Genomic DNA, 25,907 nt, shown 5'->3' with positions numbered 1-25,907 from the left:
ATCACCACACTACGCTAAATTTTAATAAAAACCTGTTAATCATAAATTTACCTTTGTTTGTACTATGATAAAAATCAGTTCTTCAGGTCCGAAATCTGTTTTGATAATGGTAGCTCCTAACTTAGAAAAGGGATAAGGTGCTGTTTGATTAAATGAGATCTGCATCTTCCCATTAATAAGTGATTAATCTTCAAGATATATTGGCACTGTACATTGATCTACTGCTTATTCCAAAAACTCATAAACTTTCACTTTGTCACGATTTACAATCAACAGCAGGGAGAGAATGGTGTGTTAAATTCAATTAGTCAGTCATTATCAACAAACTCTAAGATATTGCAGATATTTGCCAGAAGACCCTAATATATTGTTTTCTTCCAAAATGTAAGCATACTGTATTAAAAATAACAAAGCCAAATATTACTGTTCCCTGTAGACCAATTACCATACAATACTGATTCAGATGCATAATTGCTGGAGTTAATAGAACCATGCCTTGTTTATGCTTTGTAAGTTTGTAATGGAACCACCAAATGCAAGTATTTTAGCAAACAGACTATATTGTATGAAATTTCTTTTAGTTGATACTAATTTAGGTAACAATACAATGAAATTTATCTTGTTTGTAATCCCTTCATTTTTAAAATTATGGTAGCAGGAATCATCTCCTGGTGTGAAAGTTGTCCAGAGATGATAACACATCAGTTCCAAAGCATAATAGATTTGAGACTACAACATGCTATCAGCATGAAGATTCAGTTTATCAACTTCGCTAACATACTGTGTCACAGCTAGAATCATTATATATTTGTTTCTTTGTTTTCATGTCATGCGTGTGTTACATTGTGATAAACTATTCCTTCATTTATATGGCTTACAGAGAGAATATTAATCTGATGAATTTGACAATTTTAGTGTTAAGAATGATAATAGAAATAGACGTTTTTCATAGACATTCTAATGATTCATAGGCCTAGACCTAAAGAGTAGTTGTTTATAGCTTTGAGAGATTTGTGCACAGTTCATTAATTATCATAAGACAGCTGGAAATCTCAAAATATTTTAATGATATGTGTTGTTTGGCTTTATTCTTTTCTCTAATGTGTAAACATATATTAGTATATCTGTTGACAAATCAGCTTAGTTTGAAGTAAGAAGTCTGTTTTACCCAATCTGATAGTCCTGTCAAGTTATTTAGACGTCAAAATCTGCAAATATGTAGGATTCACTGTCATTGAATGACGGTATTTATATTACTTATAGGTAAAGCTAACTAGCATTTTCTACTTCTATAGGCTCCTTGTTTTCTGAAAATTTCATATTTTTGAAGGATTGGGGGTTTAAAACTTCCTGTTGTATTTAAGTAGGAATTCTTTGCAGTTGGTTGGGGATTTTTGTTACCCATTCGCAGAAAAGTTCAGGAGAGCTGAGTTTAAAGGAGGTCAGGTTGTTATAAGGGCATACTGAATTAAACTTGAGAGTGGAAGAAGTCAGCAGTGCAGACTGGAGAGGAGCAAACTCAAAAAGACTGGGCCCAAAAGGGGTAGGAGTGGGTGTCCAAATGGGTAGACGGAGTAGTCCATAAGGAGGAGGAGGAACTGAGACTGGTTGATTATGCAAGGTAGTGCATAGATAAAATGCTAGAGGACCAAAGGCTGAATATCTAGGATGAAAACTGAGATAATTTCTTGTCCTTTACTGATTGTAATTACTTGCAAAGTCCTTTTAAATCGCATGCACCTCATCACCTACAGGATTGACTCAAGATGGTGAGAGACCTTGGCTGCTGGCATACGCTCTACTAGTGACAGAATCCAGAAATAATCAAACTAAATTTTCTATCTGTGATGGGCTATGCAGATAGGAAACCTTTCAATATGATTTCTGAAGTTTCTTCAAACTCTCTTAAAAAAGTCACAAGTTGAACAAAAGAACACTTTATTACAAAATTGTCATCAACATCATAAAGTCAAGCACACAATTTACAAAATTAAAAGTAACCTCTTTCTACAGTTGCATGTCTGCAGTTGAGTTTGCCATCCCAGTAAGTGCGGCTCGAGTTGAACCAGAAAGGAATTTTAACAGATTCTGGAGATTCTTTCTGTCACATTCAAACAGGTGAGGAAACAATATCAAATGTAATGGCAAAACAAAAACCTGGATGACTGTATAGTGTCTGTATGCCACATCTCTGATAATACTGATTGCAGAAAGAGAAGTCCAGCTCCAAAAAGACCTGTGTGGAAATGAGTACCATTAAAGATAAAGTTCTGGGCACAAGATGTAATCCTCTGCCTTGTTGAATCCCTAAAGGGTGGTCTCTCGCTTCTATGAAACATGGTATGTTGCATATGAGAGACTATGCGAGCATAGTACTCACATTTTCACCAAGGAACAAAAAGTAATGGAAAATAGGAATAACAGTTGCATCACATGTGTGTGCACAGTTACCAAGTTGGTGGTAGTGGCTGTAACTCAGAGGTTATGACAGTGCTGTTGCTGTGGTGACACAAGTCTGGCTGTGTGAGTGACTGCTGATGGCACAGTAGTGGCAGCACAGAGTTCATCACGGGTTATTATGGACTCTGAATTGCAAGAGGAACACAGCTATGGACTTCAGTGAGCTAAGGTTCACAGATCCATTATGATGGAATCTTCAACTTGCTTGCAGCTTGAGGCAGAATGAGATCCTATCAGTCACTGAGAGAATAATATTTCACTTCTTTAGCTTCCCACTGCTTTTTATTTTAAAATGTCCAACAGCTCACTCAGGCCTTTCAGGGGCAGACAAAATTTCAACCTTTGTTCCAACTTCTGAATTAATCCTTATGTAAATAATGCATCTCTGAGTCTCTCTTAAAAAAAAATTCTTTTTGAAATAGTTTCCGTGTGCCTTTTGAGATGTTAGAGCATAAAGTTCTCTTTCAAATTTATGAAGATGGCAAGGCTAGTAAAAAGATTGGAGGAATAGCTATGCACTACCTTTCCTTGATTTTCTACCTGGAAAGCTTAACTTATTCAATATTCAAGACAGGAGCTGGCCAAGGTTAGAATGCCTCATCTCACATACAACTTTTCCTGTCTCTGTCTTGGTAGGGATATGATTCAAGAAGAGCAGAGAACAAGATAAGGAGTTGCAATATAAATCCTTACTGCTCACATGAGCATTTCAGGTCCTTACTGCAAAATTCAGATGCTTTCCTCTGCTCTCTCTTCCTTTGGAGACAGAAGAACTGCAATAACATGAATATTTTGAATATCAGAAAGTGCAGTAAGGGGCTGTCAGGTTCACTCCAACTGCTGCCTGCTTCAGAAGTGAACATCACCAACAATATCAAGAGCCAAGTCACTTACTGTAAAGTAGATGGAATCCTCTATAAGTACTAGTCCTCTAAGAGACCCAGATGAAGCCTGTAAGAAGAACAGCCACTTGATATTTTTTCAGCAATACATAGGTTTTGTTTCACTCTCATCTGGAGAGTAGGTAATGGGACAATCCTACAATGAGCAGTATGAGTAATTAAACTGGGCTAGGTTTCTTTGCTTCCTAACATGAGTCTTTCTTTGCACTGGACTCTCCTGTGCACTTCTGCAAAGTGTGGCTTAGCATTGTTTATTCCCCTTGTTCATCTTCACAGAGTGGAGCATAGCAGAGAGGAGCACGAAGGAATGGGATTGGCAATGCCCTCTCACCCTATCGGTTCTTTTGATCCTGTGCTGTGTGTGATACATATCACAGAAGAGAAGTCTTCCTTCTCTGGGGTATAGAACTAGCAGCTTGAATCTGAATTTGGAGGAATAAATAATAGGAGAACAGGTGCCCTCTGCTCACTGTAACACTATATTCTTTCTTGCACCACCAAAAAGGTAGGGGCAATGCAGAGGAAGATTTACTCTTGCACACCAAAGAAGAGGAAGTTTGGGGCTTTTTTCAGTATTCAGTCGTTCAAGTCACTGTGTCTTGGTGTCTTTCACAGCAGATTGGGATACTGTCTTGTCTGAATTGCTCTTTGAAGCTTCAGCTGCATGTTGCCATGCCTGAGTTCTCCAGTCTTTCTCCATCAGCAGCCAGCAGTGGAGCAGTAGGCTACCAGGGCCAGATGTGAAAGAACACACAAGCAGTAAGGAAGACACAGCCCTAGTAGTACTTTTGTTCTTTCTTGGCTTTCAGTGTTCAGTTTGTAAAGAAAGCAGGTCCTCGGTGTAAATCCATCCAAATTCAAGGAATTGTTACCATATGTAAAGTGTTTTTCTGAAACATTTGAATAAGCTGGTAGAAGAGGCTTATCTCCAGTTCTCACAGATGTTCCTCTGTTTTTGCATATGGATAATAGCGCGCTTCTCTTTCTTTCTTTCCACCAAACTTTGATCATAATTTCATGTGTTGTGATCTTGGAGCTTTTTCCAGGATTATGATAGTATTAATACTGGCTCCAAGGAAGTGGAAATTCACTTTTATCTCTTCCTAAGCAATTTTTTGATTGCAATTCTGCCCAGAAAATAAATTAAGACAAACTCACAGTGTTTCTGTGATGCCTTGGATTTATGTTAAATGTAGCCAGATGTTTCTGTGGAAGTCAGTCATAAGCCTATGCTAAGGGCAAACACCGCCAGCTACAAGGTTTTGTCTCAGAAGAACCTTAACAGAAGATGAACATAGGCATAAAGTGTTCACAGAGAAACAAAAATCCAATTCCTGCTGGAGCCTGCTGGGAAAGCTTATCTCATGCATCAGTGAACCAGAGTTCAAATGAGACCTAGCCAGTAATTTCTGTTATCTTTTACATCTCTTCTGTAATGTCAGTCGGCAGAGATTAATCTTTTTTTTCCATCTGTTTCCTCAACTCAGTACAAGGAATCATATTTATTGATGTGATCTATCCATTAGGTAACCAGGCAGAGCTCTCTAATGTCAGGTGGCAGGTGAAGGTCATGGTCTCTCTCAGAGAACCTAGTTCAATCCAGCATGAATAGGGTCTGTCGGCAGAGAGAGGGCACAGCAGTCAGTAGGTGTAGTACTACGATTGATTGCAGTCTTGGACCGCTGTCTTTTCCACAGTTGATGGTTTTTTCTGATTCTGACAGTTAATGTATCTGGTGGGATTTTTTTTTAGCAAACAAAAAGCAAGATAACCCATTCCCAGAAGGGAAAAATTCAGCTGTTTTGCATTAATGAAAGTCAGGGAGAGATTAATACAAAAGCTTTAATGAGAGAAGTTGGAGCAAACTAAAATAACTGCAGCTGGATATATCCATCCTCTCTTTAAGTAACTTTCTTAAGATTAATTGATTTCTTTGTATGGAAATGGCAAAGAGATAGACATGCCTTATTTCTGTATGTGTCAGTGGTGAAATCTTGGAGGTAGAGAATGAGAGCTTCCAAACCTGTCTATTCTGTCTGACTTACCTATGCCCATTTGAAGCATCAGAAAAACAGAAAGATACAAATGCAGCTACTCTTATGCCTTATTTACTTACATTGGCTTCATGGTGCTGCCAGACTTTTGTAGAAGGTGCCTTAATGCTTTTGAAAAGCAGAATTAGATTACTTCTGTCTCCAGATAGGTGCATTGTGAATTGGTACCATTTTAGGGCAAAATCTGGTGGTTTATTTTTAATTTAGGTGAGCAATTATCACAGTTGTGTTCATTACAAAACAGAATAGTTACAGTTTTTATTCCCAGAAATTCAATAATACCATTCATTATATTAAACGTCAAACCCAGGTCATTAGGAGTACTATTGAATTCTGAGCAGAGAAGTCATGTCTCCTAAGTATTGGTCCTGAGACCTAAATGTGTCACCAAAACATAAAATCACTAAAATTTACATTTCTCTTAACTTGCATTCACTCAAAGTGGATTTGATTAAAGTTTCTTCCACCTCTGGAGGCTTAGGAGAATGCAATTGATGTGTTCCTAATTCTAGGTGCCTAAGCTGTAGATGCTACCATTTGTGCCTTGGAGTGAATCCAGGCTAACAGACTGAGGACCTTAGCAGAATGCATACGACACTTTACCTGGGCTTGCTTACAAGTGTCTTAATTCATGTAATAATATCCACAGATTCAGCACACCTTGGGAGACAAATAAATAATTTTTAATAGAGTTAGATACTGTCAGATTTGAGTTGGTTTTTGGGGGGAAGATTATCCTGTGCTCCACATTGTAAAAATTGGTGTGCTCATTTTGTAAAGTATTTAATTTGTGATTACAGAGAATGGTATTACCTTAGCTGGACCAGTCATGTAAAGTACAGTGATGTTTTGAGCCAACAATGGTCTCCTGTTGGTAATTGCTGTTGTGTCCAGGGTTTTTCTCAAGTTGCAAGGAGAACAGATGAGTCAAATATAACAGATTACCAGACTTGTTACTTACATGAAAGAAATTTTTAGACAATTACAGATGTATCTAAATATTTGGGGGTCCTTTGATACCTAAGGGTAAAAGAAACAAATGCAAAAAATATTAGGGGTAGTTTTTCTTTCCTTTTTCACCTCTCCTCAAGTCACTTTCTATTCCATCAGCTTCCAAATGTCACTTCTGTTTTATTCTGCAGTGAAACAACAGGTATCTGAAAATAACTTTCCTCAACTCCACAGTTGCCTTTGCTGACCCATAAAACGCCTAAGTTTTGCTTTTTTGCTTTAGGCAATTACTTCTTAATGCTTTTGTATGTTTTACCCTAAAAATAAAGTGAATCAAACAGTAGTATTATAAAAAATTGTTTTTGTGTATTGCAGTGCAAACAGTACATATTCATTATACAAGAACAAGGGAGTGATCAGTTGAATTTAAATTGAAATTGATAGAGGGAGATATATTTTGATACAGTGCGTGTTTAGCCTACAGAACAAAATGCCACAGAACATTAGTGAGAGCATGAGTTTTGGACTGTTTAGAAAAAGAGTGAGCTGTTAGTGAATAAGTAGACTGGAAGGCATTCACCCCCACCTTTGAACTGGCCACTTTCAGATAGGGTGTTGTTCCTGGAATTACTGCAGTAATTCCTGTTTGTGATTTTTTGGTTACAGTTATCTGTATCTCTACACAGATTTTGTACCTGTAACTGCTCTCTATCAAATAAGATGTTCTCTTTCTCCACAATTTTTGGAATGGAGTAACTTGTTCATTGTACTGCGTTATGCTTGGGGGAATCCTACCCCTTACACTGTTTTTCAGACAGCGTAAGTCTAGGCCATAGATAGTCCGAAGTCTAGGCCATAGATAATTTCTAATGTGTACCTTTTGTAGTGCTGTCTTCTGAGTGTTACAGCTGTTCTCCCTCAGTTGTCTTCTAGTAGTGGGCTGTAAAGATCTGATGAGCCACATATCTTTAACACCATCATGGAACTGACCAAACAGATTGCATTTAGGACAGTACAGGAGACAGTTCTGCAAGCAAACCTGTACTGCTGTGGCACTATGGCATTTGTCATAGTGGGTCTTGGTGGAAGCTCTCTATTCAGAAACATGAGCAAACTGATAGATTTATCCTCCTTCAGATTTTTCAGGTTCAAAGATTTAGGACGGAGAGATTTAGGTTTTTAAAAGCATATATTCTAAATATAATTTTATTCTGGATCAGCGGTATTATAGCTCTTAAGATGAGGAGTGTTTTGTTATTGTATATCCATAAGGCCTAGCAATATTGACCTTTATTGTATGACAGCAGTTGTCAACTAAATAATAATGCTGCACAAAATAACAGTTGCTACCTTTAAATCTCACTTACAGGGTGATAAACTGTATTTTGACATACTTTGAGAAGTTCAATAGAATTTTGCTGGACCTTATTCACTAAATCCATATTTAGTACAAATTTTGTAGAAGTCCTGTGTGACTTAATACGTGGTGGCATACTTACTGTGGACTTCAGCACTCTATTGGCAGGATGGTGCTGTAAGAAATAATTTAAAACAGAACTAATACACTGCCAAGAAAGTTGCTTGAAATGGTAAGGTAGGCTCTTTCACATGTCTTTCAAGTATATGCAAAGCATTCTATATATATGATGCCCAAAACTGGAGAAATTAGTCTTTTGCAAAGTGAAGCAATTTCAACATAAGCTAAAAAAAAGAAGTCATGTATCTAATGTAAAAATTATATTAGGAATATTAAAATTATGCAGTAACTCTATACAAATTGAGACCAGTCTATTTATAAAATAATGCATAATATTCCTTTATGCTTGGTCATAGTTTATTTATATAATATCTCAGCTTCTGGCAGTCTGGAGTTTAGGGCCTTCCAGATGTGTTTATGTAATATTGCATTCATTGATGCATACTATCCATTTTCTTCTAAACTGCGGTCAAAAGTTCTTGTCATAGATCCTTTAGTAAGGAAAGTTATTTTAAATCACATTTCTGTTGCTGGACACACAGCTATCTTATATCAAAAGTGTTTGGGCTTCTGGGCTGAGTCTTACTGTCCTTAAATATTTTGATAATCTATCTCTATTTCTCTAAAGATAGAGTTTTCAGTTAACTTAGTCTTTCTGCCAGACTCATGGATGGTTTTTATCACTTTTTTTATCCCTTCTGTTTTCCCATTTACTGAATTTACTAGAGAGTGCTTCAGTTTTATTTTCCACAGAGGATGTGGCAGCATAAAGAAAATCTGATTTGATGTGAACCCCACCCCACGCAAACTTGAGAAGGAAGAAGCCATCTGCATGTCAACCAGTGCACACCAGCAGTTGGTTAAACACCAGCACTGAGTTAAATTAAAAGCATGATTATTTTACTCTTATTCATGTGCTTGTTTTCTGAGCTGACACCTTTGAGGTTTTTGATGCCGTATTTCTGTCCTTTCTTGTAAGGACAGGAACTTAAATAAAATGCCTTCCATTTGTGAAATAAGGGGACTTCCAAACTCTCTTTGCATCCAAGGACTGTTTAATAACATAACTTTGTATTTTGCTCTCAATCTGTAGTTCAGATTTGTTAGGTACTAAATACTCCCCCCACTAAAATGTTAAGATTAACTGCACCTTTTATTAGCAACATCTATTGAATAAGCAGACAGAAATATATATTGAATAAATATAAAAGTAGAATATTATTTGCTTTAAAAGTTGAATTATTTAATAAAAACAGAACTGTCTTGTCTTGTAAAATACTAGCATGATTCACTGCATTTTTGTACTCCATAGCTTAATAAAATATTTAAAGTGCTGCTTACATGAAGATCTAGCAAGTTCATGTTATGTGATCAATTTTGGATGGAAGATACACTATTCCAGACGCTATAAGCTCCCTGTAAGATGAAATATAGTGTAATTGTAAGTCAGTACCTGGTCAAGTAGTGCAAAGAGTTTAGGCTTTAGAAATTAGCTATTTGAGTTCCATGGTTTGAAATGACAAGATATATGGATATTTAGATAATTAAAATCATTTGTGGATGGATTATAATTCAAGAGCATAAGAATTTCAGCACTATCTGGAAGCAGCCTGGATTTGTTGTCAGATACCATATCCTTCTAAACGTCTCATAGGAACAGTTTGGCATGGCTCAGTGAGGCAGACAAGATGTGCAAGTCTGATAGCGTTGCACTTTAAATACTTATCACTCAGAGTTAATGTAGCAGGAGAGTCTCTGACAACTTTGTTAGTAACTGCACACATTAGAAATAGAGAGAGCTAAACAAATTTTCTTGACCCAGTAGAAGATGCCAGACTGGCTTTTCTGTCATTATTTTTCCCTCAACGTTAAGCTGGACAGTGCAACCACTCTGGCATTGTATTAATGGGAATCAAATCAAAAGAGAATAGCTTAAAGTGAGGAGCTGTGCTGTGTGCTGCCTAAGACTACACACTGCTGAATTCCTACTGCTGAATTCCCACAGCATTCTCCTGGAGAAACTGTCCATCACAGCATGGACAGGTGCACTGGGTAGAAAACTGGCTGAATGGCCAGGCCGAGAGAGTGGTGAATGGAGTTATATCCAGCTAGTGACCAGTCACAAGTGGTGTTCCCCGTGTCTCAGTATTGGGACCAGTCCTGTTTAATTTCTTTCTCAACCATCTTTATCAGTGGTTTATTGATGAGATCAAGTGCACTCTCAACAAGTTTGCAGAAACACCAGTTGGGGTGGTAGAGTTTATCTGCTGGAGGGTAGGAAAGTTCCACAGAGGAATCTGGACAGGCTGGATTGATGGGCCGAGGCCAATGGTATGAGGTTCAACAAGGCCAAGTGCTGGGTTCTGCACTCAGGTCACAACAATGCCATGCAACACTACAGACTGGGAGAACAGTGCCTGGAAAGCTGCCTGGCAGAAAGGGACCTGGGGGTGCTGGTCGACAGCAGCTGAACGTGAGCCACCAGTGTGCCCAGGGGCCCAAGAAGGCCAATGGCATCCTGGCTTGTATCAGAAATAGTGTGGTCGGCAGGACTGGGGCACTGATTGCCCCCGTGTACTCAGCGCTGGTGAGGCCGCACCTCGGATCCTGTGTTCAGTTCTGGGCCCCTCACTAAAAGAAAGACATGGAGGTACGGGAGCAAGTCCAGAGAAAGGTAACGAAGCTGGTGAAGCGTCTGCAGCAAAAGTCTTGCAAGGAGCAGCTGAGGTAGCTGGGGTTGTTTAGGCTGGACTAGTCTTTGAGGGATCTTATCGCTCTCTACAACTACCTGAAAGGAGGTTGTAGCAAGGTGGGGGTCAGTCGTTCTCAAGAGTAACAAGCCACAGGACAAGAAGAAGTGGCTTCAAGTGGCACCAGGGGAGCTTTAGATGAGATATTAGGAAAAATTTCTCCCCTGAAAGGGTTGTAAAGCAGCAGAACAGTCTGCCCAGGGAAGTGATTCAGTCATCTATCATCCCTGAAGGTATTTAGAAGACATCTACATGTGGCACTTAAGAGCATGGTTTAGTGGTGGGCTTGGCAGTGCAGAGTTAATGGTTGGACTCGTTGATCTTGAGGGTCATTTCTGACCTAAGCAATTCTGTGATTCACATGTAAAAGTTACAATTCTCTTTCGATGCCAGAGATGAACTGTCAGAGCTATGATGGTTCACACCACCACTCTCATCTCCCATGTTTATCTATGGAACTAACTCCTCAAAGGCTTTGAGAATATGGATTACAGTATGTTGTGCTCCACCAAAGCAAATGTCTCAGCTCTCACTTTCTCAGAGAAAAAAAAAAAAAAAAAAGGAAAATATCAGTGGCAGACTGTTTGTTGCATTATTTTGTTAAAGGTTAAAGCATATGGAGTTCCATTCTAGTGCTCTTATTATGCCAGTTCCCATTTTTAGTCTGTTGAGTCTACCAGTGCAACAGAAGGATGTGAAAATTGCAGGTTGGTCAGGCAGCTTCTTATTTTTAACATGGAAGCGGATGTTTAGGAGGAGTATTATTACACCTACTCCATGGCTTTCCTTCTGTCCCCAAAACAGTACACATTGCACATGGAAAGGGAAACAGCTACCTTTGTGTTTGGCATTTTCTTGAGATCTGTATAGACATATTTTGTGAAATATACCTGAAAATAGCATTTACCATATGTAGCCAGAAATGAAAGAACAATAAAGATCAAGTGGATAAAACACTTTATCAGGACTTAATGAATTTACATGATTCTATGAATTTGCAAAACCAAAGTAATGCTTTTGTAAGGCGTAAAACATTTTTAATGTAGGACTCATTATTATTATTTTGGTGTTTGGTACATAGCAAATGTCACAACTTTTAATGAAATACCTTCTTAGGAAGAATTTAAACCACCAGGTCTTTGTCTTTTGAAATTGGTGGTAATCCTCAGAATTCAGAAGCCAAAAAAATCTGGGATGTGCGCTTGTGCATCAGTAGATCTAGTGCATATCCTTTTGCTGTTACTGCCAACAGGTTTAATATTGTTCAGAATGAAGTAACCTATGTAACGTGTTTTGTGGAATCATGTTTGTAATGCAGATATTTTCAAGGAGAGGGCCTATGCCATGATGTTCTAGTTCACCTGTTAACCTTCCATAGAAAAGTCATCTGCAAACAACAAATCTTATCAACTGCTGGTATTTTTCACATGCTGCAGTGGAGCAAATTAATTTTTCATGTCTTTACAATGTATTTCTGAAAAATCTGCTACATCTGTGTAAATTGGTCTATTATTATGCAAAGATCCAAGGATGGGTCCCAGAGAATGAAAGTCCCATCAGCTAAGAAGCAGTCCACAGTGCCACATAGTGTACATACTATGGTTTTTCCGCTCCACAGCTGGCTCATTTGGTGCTAGATCCTCTGACCCACAATTGTATAGGTGACATGCAATAGGCAAACACAGTGTAGGCATGCACTTAGCTTTGGGAGGACCTGGGTATCAGCAATTCATGAGCATCTCTTACCTATTGAAAAATGCAAACCACTCTAGTTTGTTCACCTGGGGGGGGTTGGTAGGTTCAAAAGTCTCCGCAGTGTGCTTTCTTACCATTTTTAGCTATAATGTATTCATTTTGCCATTTGTAATTAGGTAAGGCCAAGCCATATGCTACAGAGTTGCCAGCATAACAAATTGGTGGAAAAACCCCTGGTGCAAAGATCTTTCTTTGAGTTTTTGTTGTTTGTAGAGTTGTGTACGTGCATGAGGAGAAAAACTCCAGTTAGTATATGCCATGCTTAGAGGCTCTTTCAAAATAATTATACTTGCATGAACTAAAATTAAAGGATTCTACCATAGAGAGGCTCAGGGAGTAGTATTTCCTTTGGAAATTTTAATTGAAAAAAAAAGTTTACTGCTAACTCACAGTGTGTCTTAACTTTAGCTTTTGCTTTTTGTATCTGTTGCTGGCTGTGGTTCCTCTTGAGCACTTACCAAGTATATTTCTTTAGAGTACTTCTCCTAGGCTGTAACTAGCTGCTGTATCCATAATCAGATTTTTTTATGGTAAGATTATGTGTGAGTAGATGTGAATTACTGAACTGATTATTTAGGACACATACCAAAAAAAATCTTTTAACTGACTATTTTTGACAAAGTTGCCAAAAGTTTGTAACTGAAAGATTGCTGTTTTCCTTGTACTTAACTCAGGAAAGCTGTGATAAGTAGTGTGGACTGTAGTCACATTGCTCATTATTGACATTTTAATGGAGTTCCCTGTAGTTTGTAGCAGAAGCCAACACAAATAAACAGCAGCAGAAAACCTGTCCCTACTTGTTAGATAAACTATGAGAGACTTCCTCCCTACTACACTGTATTTTGGGTAGTTCTGTTTCTTGTCTGGATACCAGTGTATTACTAATGTTTGGGGGGCTTTGGTCTTTACTTTAAAGGAAAGTGTCTCTTTATGTGTGAGTGTAGTGACAAGTTATTGCTTCTACGACCCTTTGTAGATCGGATGTTGTGAAAAATAGGCAACATTAAACAAAAGATATGTGATTGCCTGTGCCCCAGCTTTATTTACTTTTATACTTTACAATATACTCTTTCTTTCACAGGCATTTCCTATTCAAAACAGGAACAGGGACCACACCGCTGTTCAGTACTGCAACACCAGGGTACACAATGGCATCCGGCTCTGTTTATTCCCCTCCTACTCGGCCACTACCTAGGAACACTCTATCCAGAAGTGCTTTTAAATTCAAGAAGTCTTCGAAGTACTGTAGCTGGAAATGTACTGCACTGTGTGCTGTAGGGGTCTCAGTGCTGCTGGCAATACTGCTGTCCTACTTTATAGGTGAGTCCCATTTTTTATAATTATCAGTATGAACAGTGGTGTCTGATGTACTGTGTATGCACTGTGACATACTAACCTTTAACTAGCAAAGTCTTTGGTAACACTAAAAGCCACAAGGGTTTAATGAAAAGTACCAATTGTTTAGAGGAATTAGAAAATTTTAATACATTCTGTAGCTTGATGGTCAGTGAATTAAGTATTTGAACTCCCATTAAACTATGTGGTGTTAAGTTCTTATAAAAGTATGTGTAAAATATAGGCTGTAAAAATTCCATTATGTGAATATAACTTGCAACATATCTATAGAACTCTTCTTCTTTCATTTTGCTTGACATATCAAAATGTTTAAGAATGCTATCACTTATTTCAGCATTACATACTGTATAGAGCTAGAGCAAAAGTCTAATACAGACATTTGATTGCAAGATAGAAAAAATAATAGTCCAAAAGGATAACGTGCAGTGAATATGTAGACTTCTTCCTCTCCTATGAGTTGTTTATTTTTAATTATTGTCACTTTTCTCTGTTTGTTAAATTCCATTTCCCAGTTTTTATTTTAGGTTTCCTTTATTTCTTCATCTCTTTAATTGTTTTCATAAATGTTCACTACAAATACTATATAATTTGAGTTCTAGGCAGATAATGGGGTCAGTGTTTTCAATGAAAAGATGTCATTGACTTTAATAAGGGAACAGAACAGGATCATTTTGCACTCATAGCTTCCTCTGTGGCTTTGTCCAGATTACAGATTTTTTCATCTCTGAGTCTGTAAATGGTCTTCAAAGACTTTAATGATTTATTAATTAGATTAATTAGATTTATTAATTTTAAGTCACCACAGTTACGAAATGTAAGTGCAAGGGTCTGGGTTTTGTTATTGGTTGCACACAAGTTCAGAGTCTTAAGGAGTCAAGGAAAGAAAATAGAAAGAGAAGAGTCAATCTCTCTTTCCCTCCCTCTTCTTAAAATCAGTGTAAATTAATAATAAAGCCTAGAAGGCCTTAAGATCTTTAATCTTCATTGCCTTTGTTGAAATAAGCTTTTCAATGCAAGATACAGCTTAAGCTGTATAAAGCCTTTGAAGTAGTTCTTACTGGGTTGGAACTCTTGTGAACAATGCAAGAAACTGGGTTGCTGAGTAGCTGGAGAAATTGCTCTCTGCCCCAGCAAAGCAGAGCCCCCTGAGCACCTTTTCCACCTCAGCTGCCAGCCCCAAAGAGCAAAAGGCATGTGTGCAAATGTAGGGCTTGCCACTGCTGTTGAGCCCCCTTCAATCACTGGATTTGTGGTTATTTTGTGTGAATGTGCACAGGAGTTTAAAGGTGTGGTTTAGAGTTAAGCTTTGACACTGGATCTTTTTTGAAGTGAGATTGAAATAATCCCACTTATAAAACACAGTAATTGTGCTCAGTCTCTGTAATACTGCCTCATAAGTCATCAGAAGTAACATCTGCTACTAAATAAATACATAAATACAAAAGAAGGAATTCAGCATGAAGTATCACTGTCAAGAGCCAGGAAAAACAACCATACATATAGTAAAATACTGGAGACCTGATTCTGAGCTGAGCTCTACACTTTGCTAGCCTGAAAGAGCCAGATTACTTATGACTCTGAGGGGCACAGGAAGATAGCTGTACCAGCTTATTTCTCCCAGAGGCACATTAAGAAATATAAGCATGTCTAATGCACCTCTGTTCATGTATTCAGAAAAAAGAGCCAAGCTTTCCCAGTGAGTGAGAGCTTTCAGCTCCACGCATCATTTATTCACATACCCTGTAAAAAACCCCAAAAAACAAATATAGCTGTACAACATTTCACTTCATGGGCCCATGCCAGCTCATATCCTTGCTGAAATAAACAATGCACAAGGGCCTTCCTCTGCCCCTAGTCAATAGGGAGCTCTCTGCCTACTGGTGATATTACACATATTTCAGCTAACTCAGCAGTCTAAATATAAAATTCGGCACTCAGGAATGCTCTCTAGAGAACTTTGGGTCCATAAAATCACAAATGGATTGCACTCATTCATATATGTGGTTTTCGCATCTCTGCAGATGTAATATCAGAAATATTCTCCATTTAATAGGCCATCCAAGTGTAAATCAGTAGAAATCATTAATGTAAGATAGAAGCAGCCCTTTGTCTTGATTAACTATTTCATAGGATCGTAGAATGGTTTGGTTTGAAACAGACCTAAAGATCATCTAGTTCCACATCCCCTGCCATGGACAGGGACACGTTCCACTGCTCAAAGCGCCATCCAACCCCACCTTGAACACTTCCAGAGATGAGGCTTCCACAACTGCCCTGGGCAACCTGTTGCATTGTCTGACCACCCTCATAGTAAAAAATTTCTTCCTAATATCTAAACTGTCCTTACCCTCTTTCAGTTTAAAGCAATTCCTCTTTGTCCCATTGCTACCCACTTTTGTGAAAAATCCCTCTCCAGGTCTCTTTCAGGCCACCTTTAGGTACTGAAGGCTGCTGTAAGGTCTCCCTAGATCCTTCTCTTGTCAAGGCTGAACAACCCCAGCTCATCCAGCCTGTCCTCATAGGAGACATGTTCTATAATGTAGGTGTGAAAGGGAAATGTCTGAGTAGGAAATTGGTCGTAACATAAAAAAAAGGGAAGGACTGCAGTATTGTGTGACCCCTAGCATCCCATGACATGTCTCCAACACAGTGGTCTGGCACATCTGCTGAGGTTTACAGCAGCTGAGATGGCATGTTACATTTGTAAAACCAGTTTGAGACATGTTTTGAACTTCATAAAGACACATTGCCAGAAGCATGAAAATGTTACATCCTTATAGCATTAGTATGAAAGAAGGAATTCAGTATGAAGTGTCATTGTCAAGAGCTGGGGAAAACAGCCATTTTGCAGCATGATTGCTGCAAAATATGCCAGTACACATTGATAAGGAACATAGTGTGGCTGATGTCCATTGTGTGACTGTGGCAGCTGCAGACTGAAGAACTAATAGGACCACTCATTCAGTGAATGGTGGTGTAACCAGGCCCTTCTCAGAAATGCAGAGACATGAGTGTGTCATGCCCAGGCTTATTTTAATTGCAGTGAGTATGGGGTAAAGAAAGTAACTTGAGATCCCACTGCCTCTGCTCAGGCAACATAAGGCAGAAGAGACAGTTTGCTAGACTTCATGTCTGCCTTTGCAGAACTGCTCAGTCAATTACTGCTCCGCCAATTAGCCCAGCCAGAGGAAGGAGCTGCACTGGGAGTCTGGTGTGTCTTGCACTTCTTCCATCATTCTGACAGGAAAGACTCCTACGTTTACAAAGTCTGCAAAGATGAGGTGAGAGCAGGGGGTGTCAGCATGGGTAGGGACCAGAGCAAACACTACACTGTAAAGCCACTTAATGCAGTCTTGGAGATCACAAGGAATTGAAAATGTTATTTCAGTGTAAAGGAGAGTCTCTTTTCCAACCCTTCCTTATATTCTTGCTTTTCTAGCCCTCATGGTCTCTCTCAACCATTCTGTGATCCATAAAATATTTTAGTATTCCTGTCAATTAGCTGTACTAATTTTTAGGGAAATAGAAGTGAGTTGTGGAAAATATTGGTCCTTTGTTTAGAGGCTTCATGTACTGTTAAATGGTTGGGAAAGAAGTTAAGCAACAGAAACATGCAAGTGTTGAACCAAAATATAGTGCAGCAACATATAGAAGAGTGGAATTAAAAAATAGCTCTAGTATAAAGCAAAGGATTCAAGGAAAAGCTCCCTGAAATAATGAGGTTTAAAAATGGGGAGTAAAGAACATAAACTGCCTTGTTTTGGGATCAAGTTTACACTGGAATTTCTTCAAGCTTCTGATTTGCTCAAGTCCTGTCTGCAATGGGATTTACAACCAAGGAAGAAGAAAACCATTTTTTTTCCAACATGAAAATTTTAAGATCTTTTTTCTTCTTTGAAAGACTAGGAAGAGCATATTAAATTTAAGCCATGAAAGAGTAAGAAGTATGAAGTTGCCTTTAGTTTGACATTAATAGTTTCACCCAACTTGGTACAGGAAGTCCCTGTGAGAGACAGAAATAGAGTCCAGCTGTACATAGTGTGAGACAAAACAGAACTTTGTCTTTTGTCTCCCTATGGCTTACTGCCTCCTTCAGCATCCATCTTTTGCAGTGAATGAATGAAGGGAAAGTTTTGTAGAGCACCTCCTAAGTGAAAATTTCATACGTAAGTAACCTCCATCCTTTCTGGGATCTTCTCTGTCGACTTTTGGTTTTACTAAAGGGAGGAGCTTGTTGTTCTTGTGGGTTTTTTCCTAACAGAAAATCCACTGTGTAATTATGGGGAACTAAGCAGTCAGAAGGAATTTTTTCCAATGTGTTGTTGCATAGCATAGACTCTGACCAGCTGTATTAACAAACTGATTTGTATTGTACTAATTATTTCTTCTGTAGTATGGATTCAACAACAGGATAAAATTAATGAGAATTTGGAGACATCAGGACCCCTCTTTCTTTCTCAGGAATTGCTCTGGCAATTGATTCTCCAGTGCCAATGGCACTGTCTTGACGTTGTCTAAATCAATGGAAGAAATTACTGCCATTGTCGCTGTACAGGGAGCCGAAGAGGCTAACAGTTTTCCTCAGTCAGTGCTGGCATTGCACAATACCAGATTCACTCAACTAAGCTGGAAGAGTTGTACACTGAAAGGTTGTGTTCATCTGTCATGAATTTTGTCTTACGTCTACTAAATAGATTTGTATGAACATAAAACATTCTTTGTATACACAGTAAGACCTGAGCTACTTAGTCAGGCCTCTGCTGTCCTGACTTCTTCACAACAATCTGTCATACTTCCAGATCTGTTGAGCGTTTTACTCGTTGTGTAACAATTGATGATTGGGACTAATAATTTTGTTAGCCTTAGCTGTGCAGTCAGCTATCCTTTGTGATAAAGCAAATATTTACATCAGTGATAACAGGAGGACATCTCTTCTGTAGGTTAAAAAAAAAAAGGAATTTATTTAATTAAAAAGGCTGCAGAACTACTTTTATCACTGCTTCTTTCTTTATCATTTTTTATCACTATTTTTTTACTATTTACTCAAATCGATTTTGGACAGAAAAGAAAGCTAACGTTTAGACTTAACCGGTGAAATATCTTCTGGGAAAACACGTATTTTAGTTTATATTTCAGTCTATGAGAAGCAGTAGAAAAACTTATGTTCTGCTATGACATAGAGATGAACATACAATCATAATGCAAATTGCAAATGAAATTTGAATGGAAAAGAGATACCAGACTAGAAAGCCATGTTTGGTAATTACAGATAATTTGTATTTTCCGGACTGTATAAAATAGCTATACTGTGCTTATTCTGTAGTTATTGTATTGTGCACTCATACTTTTTGTCCATCTAAAAATGTTGCTGTTTTATCATCATCTCAAGATATTAAAAGTAAGCTGAAAATTTATATGCTAATATATTTCTAATAATGGACAACTGTCTTCAGAGTTATCTCAAAAACTTCCTGAGAGTAACAACAGAGTAACTTAAGAGGTTTTAAGGTAGAAAGAAGAGAAGGAGGTGGCCAGGAAAAGCACCAAACAAGTTTCATCATTTGAGGAGATTGACACAGAAGGATGAAAAGTGTGAAAATTACAGCTGAGAGTCAATTAACTATCCCTCAGGCGAGTTTTAAGTAATCATTAAAAATTATTAAAGTGTAGACTGAGGTTAACTTTCCATGTCTTCAGTGCACTTTCCAAGTTTGTTGTCTGTGGTTCTCCCATATTACTCAGGATTTAATATGACAGCTTGCTGGCATTCACATCTCTTCCATATTGTGGAGGACCAGATGCCTTCCCTGTTCAGTGGTTCAGTGGCAGAAGTCATAGTAGAGCAAAACCACCCTCCCCAAAACTAATGGATTTTGCAACCATGGCAATTATAGAACTGAATTTTGTGTCTAAAGCAATGAGTAAATATACCTGTAATCAAAAGGAATCTATTTTATTTTATCAATAAAGACCAATATAATATTTCTTTTTGATTACAATGCCAAGTTAACGTTATTCTGCTATTTTTAAAGCTCAGGTACTGACAGGAATAAGGAAAACAACTTAATTAATAATGCCATTTAAATGGAATTTTTATTACAATACTCAGCATAGGTATTGTAATTAACAGGCATGAGGGAGAGTATGGTTTAGTTGCCATTAATCACTTTTACTTTCATTATGTGTTTATAGAAACTGTTTTTCTCTTTGACATGCATTTAATTTTGAGTATTGTAATGTTATTGTCACTGAGAGTTTCATCAAAAACTTTTGGTTTTCCGCATTCTCTTCCCATTTCTGTCTATGGTGCTTGGTTGTGCTGGGATGTTAACTGTGCCTAGAGCTCAACTGAGGTGTGTGGGTTGAAAATATGTTCCCCATCTGCAGATGTGTGGCAGATTTTTACAGCTAGCCAGGTTTATGTTCTCATCCAATGTCTTTTTCCAACACATTAGAGACGTGAGGTAAACTAATACATTTATATATGACTCTTAAAAAAAAGAAAAAACAAAACAGAAATATTTTGTCATTCCTTTTTGCCTGTTGCCATCATTTGAAGAAAGTCCTCTGAGATTTTACAGTTTACAAAATCTACATATCATAATATATTCGAACTATACCATGCAAGGGAAAACTACAACAAGGAGACTTCTCTTATGTAAACCTTTTTGAGAAAGCATGCCAGTTATCTAAGCAGGGCTACTTAGCCTTGTCTGATTGCACCAAGCACTTTGCAGAACCACATTGATGTCTCACGTTCTTGCTCACTGTGTGCCTGTATCTGAAGTTGTGAAGGCAGCCAGTATCTCCAGCACTGTAGAAAGTACATGACTCCTTGCAGAATGTAGACTACTTCTCATTTTACCAATCCATGGGGCTTTTAGGGAAGGCTCCACGTGTCTCTAGTGCATTTGGAGGCTGCAGCAGTGTTCCTTGTCATCCTTTTTTTTTTCCGAGTTAAAGCTTGGTAGGAGTTGGAAGTGACCGATTGTCAAAGTAAGAAGCTGTGGATTAGGTACAAAGTGGTGTCGTGCTTCTGTCCAGAATGGACATTTCCAGGTCTCACATAGCTCTAAGTGTCATGGGCAGCCAGAAGCTGGCTGCTTCTGATGGCAATGCCATGTGTAGGGCTCTGCTTCCCCAGCATGTGTGGCTCTGCTCTGCACCTGTCAAAATCTGCTTGCTTGTTGTTTTAGACATCAGTGCCACATGTTGCTCTTTCCTGACAGAAGAGCAGATGTGTAGTCTAACAACAAGTCAGGACCAAAGGGTGTGTAGTCCCTTTAGTTGGGCCTTCAGTGTATGGTCAGATACATGGTGAATGTAAAACAACAAATGGACCTTAGAATAGTCCTTGAGATCTGAAGTACCCATTTCTTACTTCTATTTCAATACTTCATAATCTTAAAATACAGAACTATAAAAGCTGGATAATTGATATATGGTAGCCATTGCCTTACTAATATCAGTTCCTCTCAGTCATTTCTGACATGTGCTTGGAAAATGGCAGTATTCAGATACACATCACTGTTCACTGTTTTTATGCTTCAACATGAGAATTAATATTACAGCTAGAACTTCCATGACTTTCTGCATTACAGAGATTTTCAGCTCTGTCTAACATGAGATCACATTATTTTTCTTGGTATCTCATAGCTATGACTTTTAGATAGCATAACGTTTACAGCATTGATGATTAGCTCATTGGGCCTCCTTGGTGGGGAAATGTATTATATTATAAACAGTAACATAATTTCTTATGTTGACCACCTTATTGGACTGAAAGTGGTTTTTTGTACTATTGAAATAGTACAAAATCTAAACACATTGAACATCTATGTCTTGAAGCATAAACATTAAATATACTTGCAAGAATACCATTGTGGATAATGCCTTTGGTTGATGTTTTTAAAGCAAAAATCTTGTAACTGTGCTTCAGATTAAGTGCAAAGCGTAATATTACTGTTTCAGGAGTTCACAATATTAATTTTTGATTGGTGTTGTGGAAGTCACTTGCTATTATTGTTGCTGGCACTGAGAATAAAGCGTTCATTGAGAAAGATAATCTTCACACAGAAGAATGTAGGAACATGTAATTGACAGTCAGGAGGTTAGAAAAGATTTGACAAGATTTCAAGGGATTTAGAAAGTTAATCTGTCAAGGAGCATACCCACCTCTGCTCCAAAGAAGACTCATATTCTTAGTAAGTATTATCAGAAGGTTTTTGGCAATAGTCCTGTCACCCTTCCACTTTTGTCTGCTGGAGCAAATTGAAACTCATTAATTCTGTCAATATAATAGGTGTAGTAATAAACTGCAAGATGACATGATGTCATTGTCCATAGGTCCCACATTTCAATTCTACCATCATATTGTGATGCAGTATGATGTGTTTTTTTCAAAATCTGGATGCTGTTTTCAGGAATACTGAAATCTCTTGCAAACAGGTTATGTACAGATGTGTGTCCTTCTGCATTCATCCTATAGTCTTCTCACAGACTCCCAAATAGTAGCAATTTTTCAGTCTAATGAGAAATTCAGGTAAAAAGCACCATTTTTTGATAAATAGCAAGCTTAGAGTAGTTTAGAGATGTTGTTTCTATTTTATCTGTCCAGGTAAACATGTACTATATTTTAGTAGTATGTAAACATATGTAATACTTTAAGTGTATGCTTATGTTTAAGAGGTTTTGCAAAGCAGATATTAAATTACTTGGGTGATTACTCAAGTCTTTGTGGACATAGGATTAGTCTTCTCTTCTTTACTGGTAGTTTCAATTCATTTCTAACGCATGCGTGTGAAGAAAGAAGCCAGCTCTTAGAGATGTGCTGTCTGCTGTGATATTTGAATTATAATACATGTATTAAAGCTGGTATCTTTGTGTATCAATTACATCTTTTATAAATTGCATCTTTTCTGTAAATTGAAATCTTTTCTTGGATCTTTTTTTGTGAAGAAAACTGCTTGGTCTCTTTTTGAATGCTTAAAAAAATTCATGCTGTTAAAAATTTCTAATTTAGGTGAGATTTTGGTAAACCTCTCCATACACAAGGACTCTAGAATGAAAAGGTCTAGTACATGTGTCCAACCTTGCTTTAAGCAACAGCATTACACTTATGACTGAGATCAGAAGAACGCATGGGTTTTATATGGGTGTATTTACCCCACTGCAGAAATTAATTATGGATGAAAGTTAGATGTCCTCTGAAGTAGACAAGAATCTTTAAATATGAGATACTTCATTTTCAAATTGATGCCATTTCAAATAACTTCATTCACAAAAAAAAACCCAAACCCACTGTCTCTTAGGAATTGTCACCTATGACAGCATTGGTAGTTCCCCAATCCAGGAAGAAGTGGGCTGCAGCTCTTTGGATGGTGTGGATATTTGCATTTGAAATGCTTAATTTTCCTCAATAATAAAACCAGTCAAACAAAACCAGAATGGTTTTGACAGTATTTGATTAAATAGGGTCACACAAATGCATGTCTTTTACTAACTCTATAGAAGCAGTAATATAGGAGGGGGTAGGTGTTATAAATGAATATCAGCCACTTTAAAAATTAGCTAGCTATAGAAACCTTTAAGTATAGAAATAGGTATGTTTCCTCTGTTTTTTTTAATTTAATAATACTTTTAAGTTACCCTTACTATGGTACAGGAACAGTAGTGTTTTTATTTCAATAATAATTGTTGAAAATTAAAACAATACCCAGCTGCATAGAGTTAACCTGTTGCTAACCACTGATTTCATGGGTTCACAAGGTGTTACACAATAACTGGGGACAATAAATTTATCTTCACTTTTGAAAGTGTCATCTGTTGTTTAGCCTTCTCTTTCATCTTTGAAATGCCAAGTCTCAAACCACTTTTTACTGAGGTATTTTTGCTGGACAGTGGGTCCTCATTTGACTCACTCCACATCTCTCTTATTTGAATTCAGCTATAGCCAAAAGTAGAGGATAACTTTAAAACACATCCTTATTACTGATCCAATGTATTTTCACACAGTAAAAGGAGTAGTTGGTTTTCTTCATGAATTTTATAGCTGACTTTAGAGCTAAGATTGGCTATTCTTAATATCACTTGTAAGATTTTACAGTTCAGTGTTGTAGCTGATTTAACTTTAAAGGGGAAAAAAAATTAATGTGAAACTCTAATCCTAACTTGTTTTTCCCAAGGCTTACATAACTGTTACAAAATACAGAGTTGCTTACAAACTGGCTTGCAAGTGATCACTGACTTTACAAACAATTAACAGTAAGGTTGTCTTTATGTCATAGTTTCCTTTCATAAATCATATATGGTAAATTATTTTTTCTGTTTGCTTTTTATTGATAGTATTTCTTATGTACCTACTGTATAACTTTGCAGGAGTAGTTTCATAAAAACCACATTTCACTTTAGTGAAGAAATATAGCATGTTATTCCAATGCACATAAAACGTATTAGTGACAATATAATAGAGGATGCTCCATCTAGGAGCCAGTCCCTAGGGTGGTGGAGAGGTTTCAGTAAGAGCATGACTGCTGTCAATGAGCTTGGGGTTTTGAACCAAGGATTTGCACAAGATATTTGCTTATGCAGGTACCTAATGGCTTACAGGTTTACACTGGAGGTGTTGGGGTAAGGTAGAGTTGTGTAAAAAGGCCTCTTTGATGGTAAACTCAGCATGTCCATTCTTTGTGATCTTTAAGTGTCCAAATTTAAGTGAAAATTCTGTGGGTTTGCAAGTTGACCTGCATGGAATGGTTGGTTTATGCATATATATATATTTGCTCAGTTCAGATACGTGAGTGGTAATTGTCATGGATGGGTCTAAATCACCATGAAGAAGTTTTGTAAAGAGGTTGTAGGCTGTTTTCTTTTGGCATCAGTCATGTACCTTTGATCTACAAGTGGACTGCTGTAACTGTGATATCATGAAGCCTAAAAAACAGCAAAGGATTAGGAAACCTATATATTGACTTGCACGTTCAATCAACTTGCATATGATCTCAGCAGGAAATTCAAAACAAAAGCTAATTTATGGAAAAATATGGAGTTCTAATCACAGTTTAGCTCTGTGGGGTTCCAAATAACACACTACAATCTCTACATGCAGATGCTTTCATCTTACATTTCAGATTTGGTGACATTCCAAAAGTTCTTATCAAACCTTATTATCATCTTCTATTAAAGCTTATTACATTTCTCCTTATTGCATGTTTACTGTAATATTCTGTCATTCTTAATATGGAATAAAAAAGCTTTGATCTTTTTTAGCCAGTCATGAGATGGAAATATGCAACACAAGTGTTTTGCTATATACTATAAAATCCCAGCTCAGTGTGTCCTTTGAACGTTGCATTAATTGGCTCCTGTTTTCTTTCTCCTTTGGTTCATAAATCTTTTCATCAGACTGCACTTCTCTGTGCCATCAACATGCAAATAGGTTATGCATGATCATATAGTGCCACTTTATTATTATTATATCCCTAAGAGATTTGTGAGGTTTTTTGTTGGGTTTGGGGTGTTTGGTTCTTTTGTAATAAATAAGGTTTTTGAACTGTAAAAATGGTTGGATGATTCATCGATGCTCTTGCCTAAGAAAGGTGTTTCCAGCAAATTTTGAGACATGACATTGTCGTTGCGTTTCTTAACACTCTTGTGTTATGAAGGCTGTGATCTAAAGGATGAAGCAAGACTTCTTGTTGGAGTCTTGTGGGAAAAAACTAAAATAGATAAGGACAAACCTGAGCCTCAGCTGTTCAAGAAAGTAAGTTTAAGGATGGAAAGGAAGGAGTCAAAGATTGAAAAGGAATAAGGTAAGGAAATGCCTGAAGGAATACAGAAAAGTTATTAGCCTGCAGTCAACCCAGTCTTGAGAAGTGTAAATCAGGGGCATTTTTTTCTCCCCCACAATACTTGAAAACAAAATCATTTATTATGACATTATTAGATAGAAACCCAAAATTTACAGAATGTTTTCATGCTTTTGTGTGAACTAAAAGAGACAGAACAGCCCTTGTCTCAGAAGAGTCAGCAATCTAATTTGCACTTCCCCATCATCTCTTCACCTGTAATGATTTTTCACCATCTTGTTAGACTGTAAACAACATTAGCTGAAAAAAAATAAGCTATATTCAGGAGAAAGCCCAGGATAATACTAAAGACCATTTAGGTAACACTGAAGACTATTACAAAATGGGGTAGATTG

At 37.5% G+C, this 25,907-nt stretch overlaps 1 protein-coding gene across 15 annotated transcripts in view; it reads left to right on the top strand.

Annotated features, from left to right (window-relative positions):
* Positions 1–25,907, top strand: part of TENM3 (teneurin transmembrane protein 3) — a 418,913-nt gene that overhangs the window by 288,089 nt on the left and 104,917 nt on the right. For 9 of the 15 annotated variants that reach the window (XM_051790395.1, XM_051790399.1, XM_051790396.1 and 6 more), the window contains 2 exons: positions 2,014–2,118; positions 13,431–13,669. In XM_051790395.1, the coding sequence (XP_051646355.1) occupies positions 2,014–2,118; positions 13,431–13,669 (344 nt within the window). The remainder of the gene's footprint in view (positions 1–2,013; positions 2,119–13,430; positions 13,670–25,907) is intronic. The other 6 variants (XM_051790404.1, XM_051790402.1, XM_051790401.1 and 3 more) reach the window with 1 other exon arrangement.

Source organism: Manacus candei, unplaced genomic scaffold (assembly GCF_025592945.1).
Source record: "Manacus candei isolate 608988 ecotype Guabito, Panama unplaced genomic scaffold, ASM2559294v1 h1tg000028l, whole genome shotgun sequence".
In the NCBI taxonomy this organism is placed as follows: Eukaryota; Metazoa; Chordata; class Aves; order Passeriformes; family Pipridae; genus Manacus; species Manacus candei.
The sequence above is the reverse complement of the archived record's forward strand: the minus strand, read 5'-3'. Positions and strand labels throughout refer to the sequence as shown.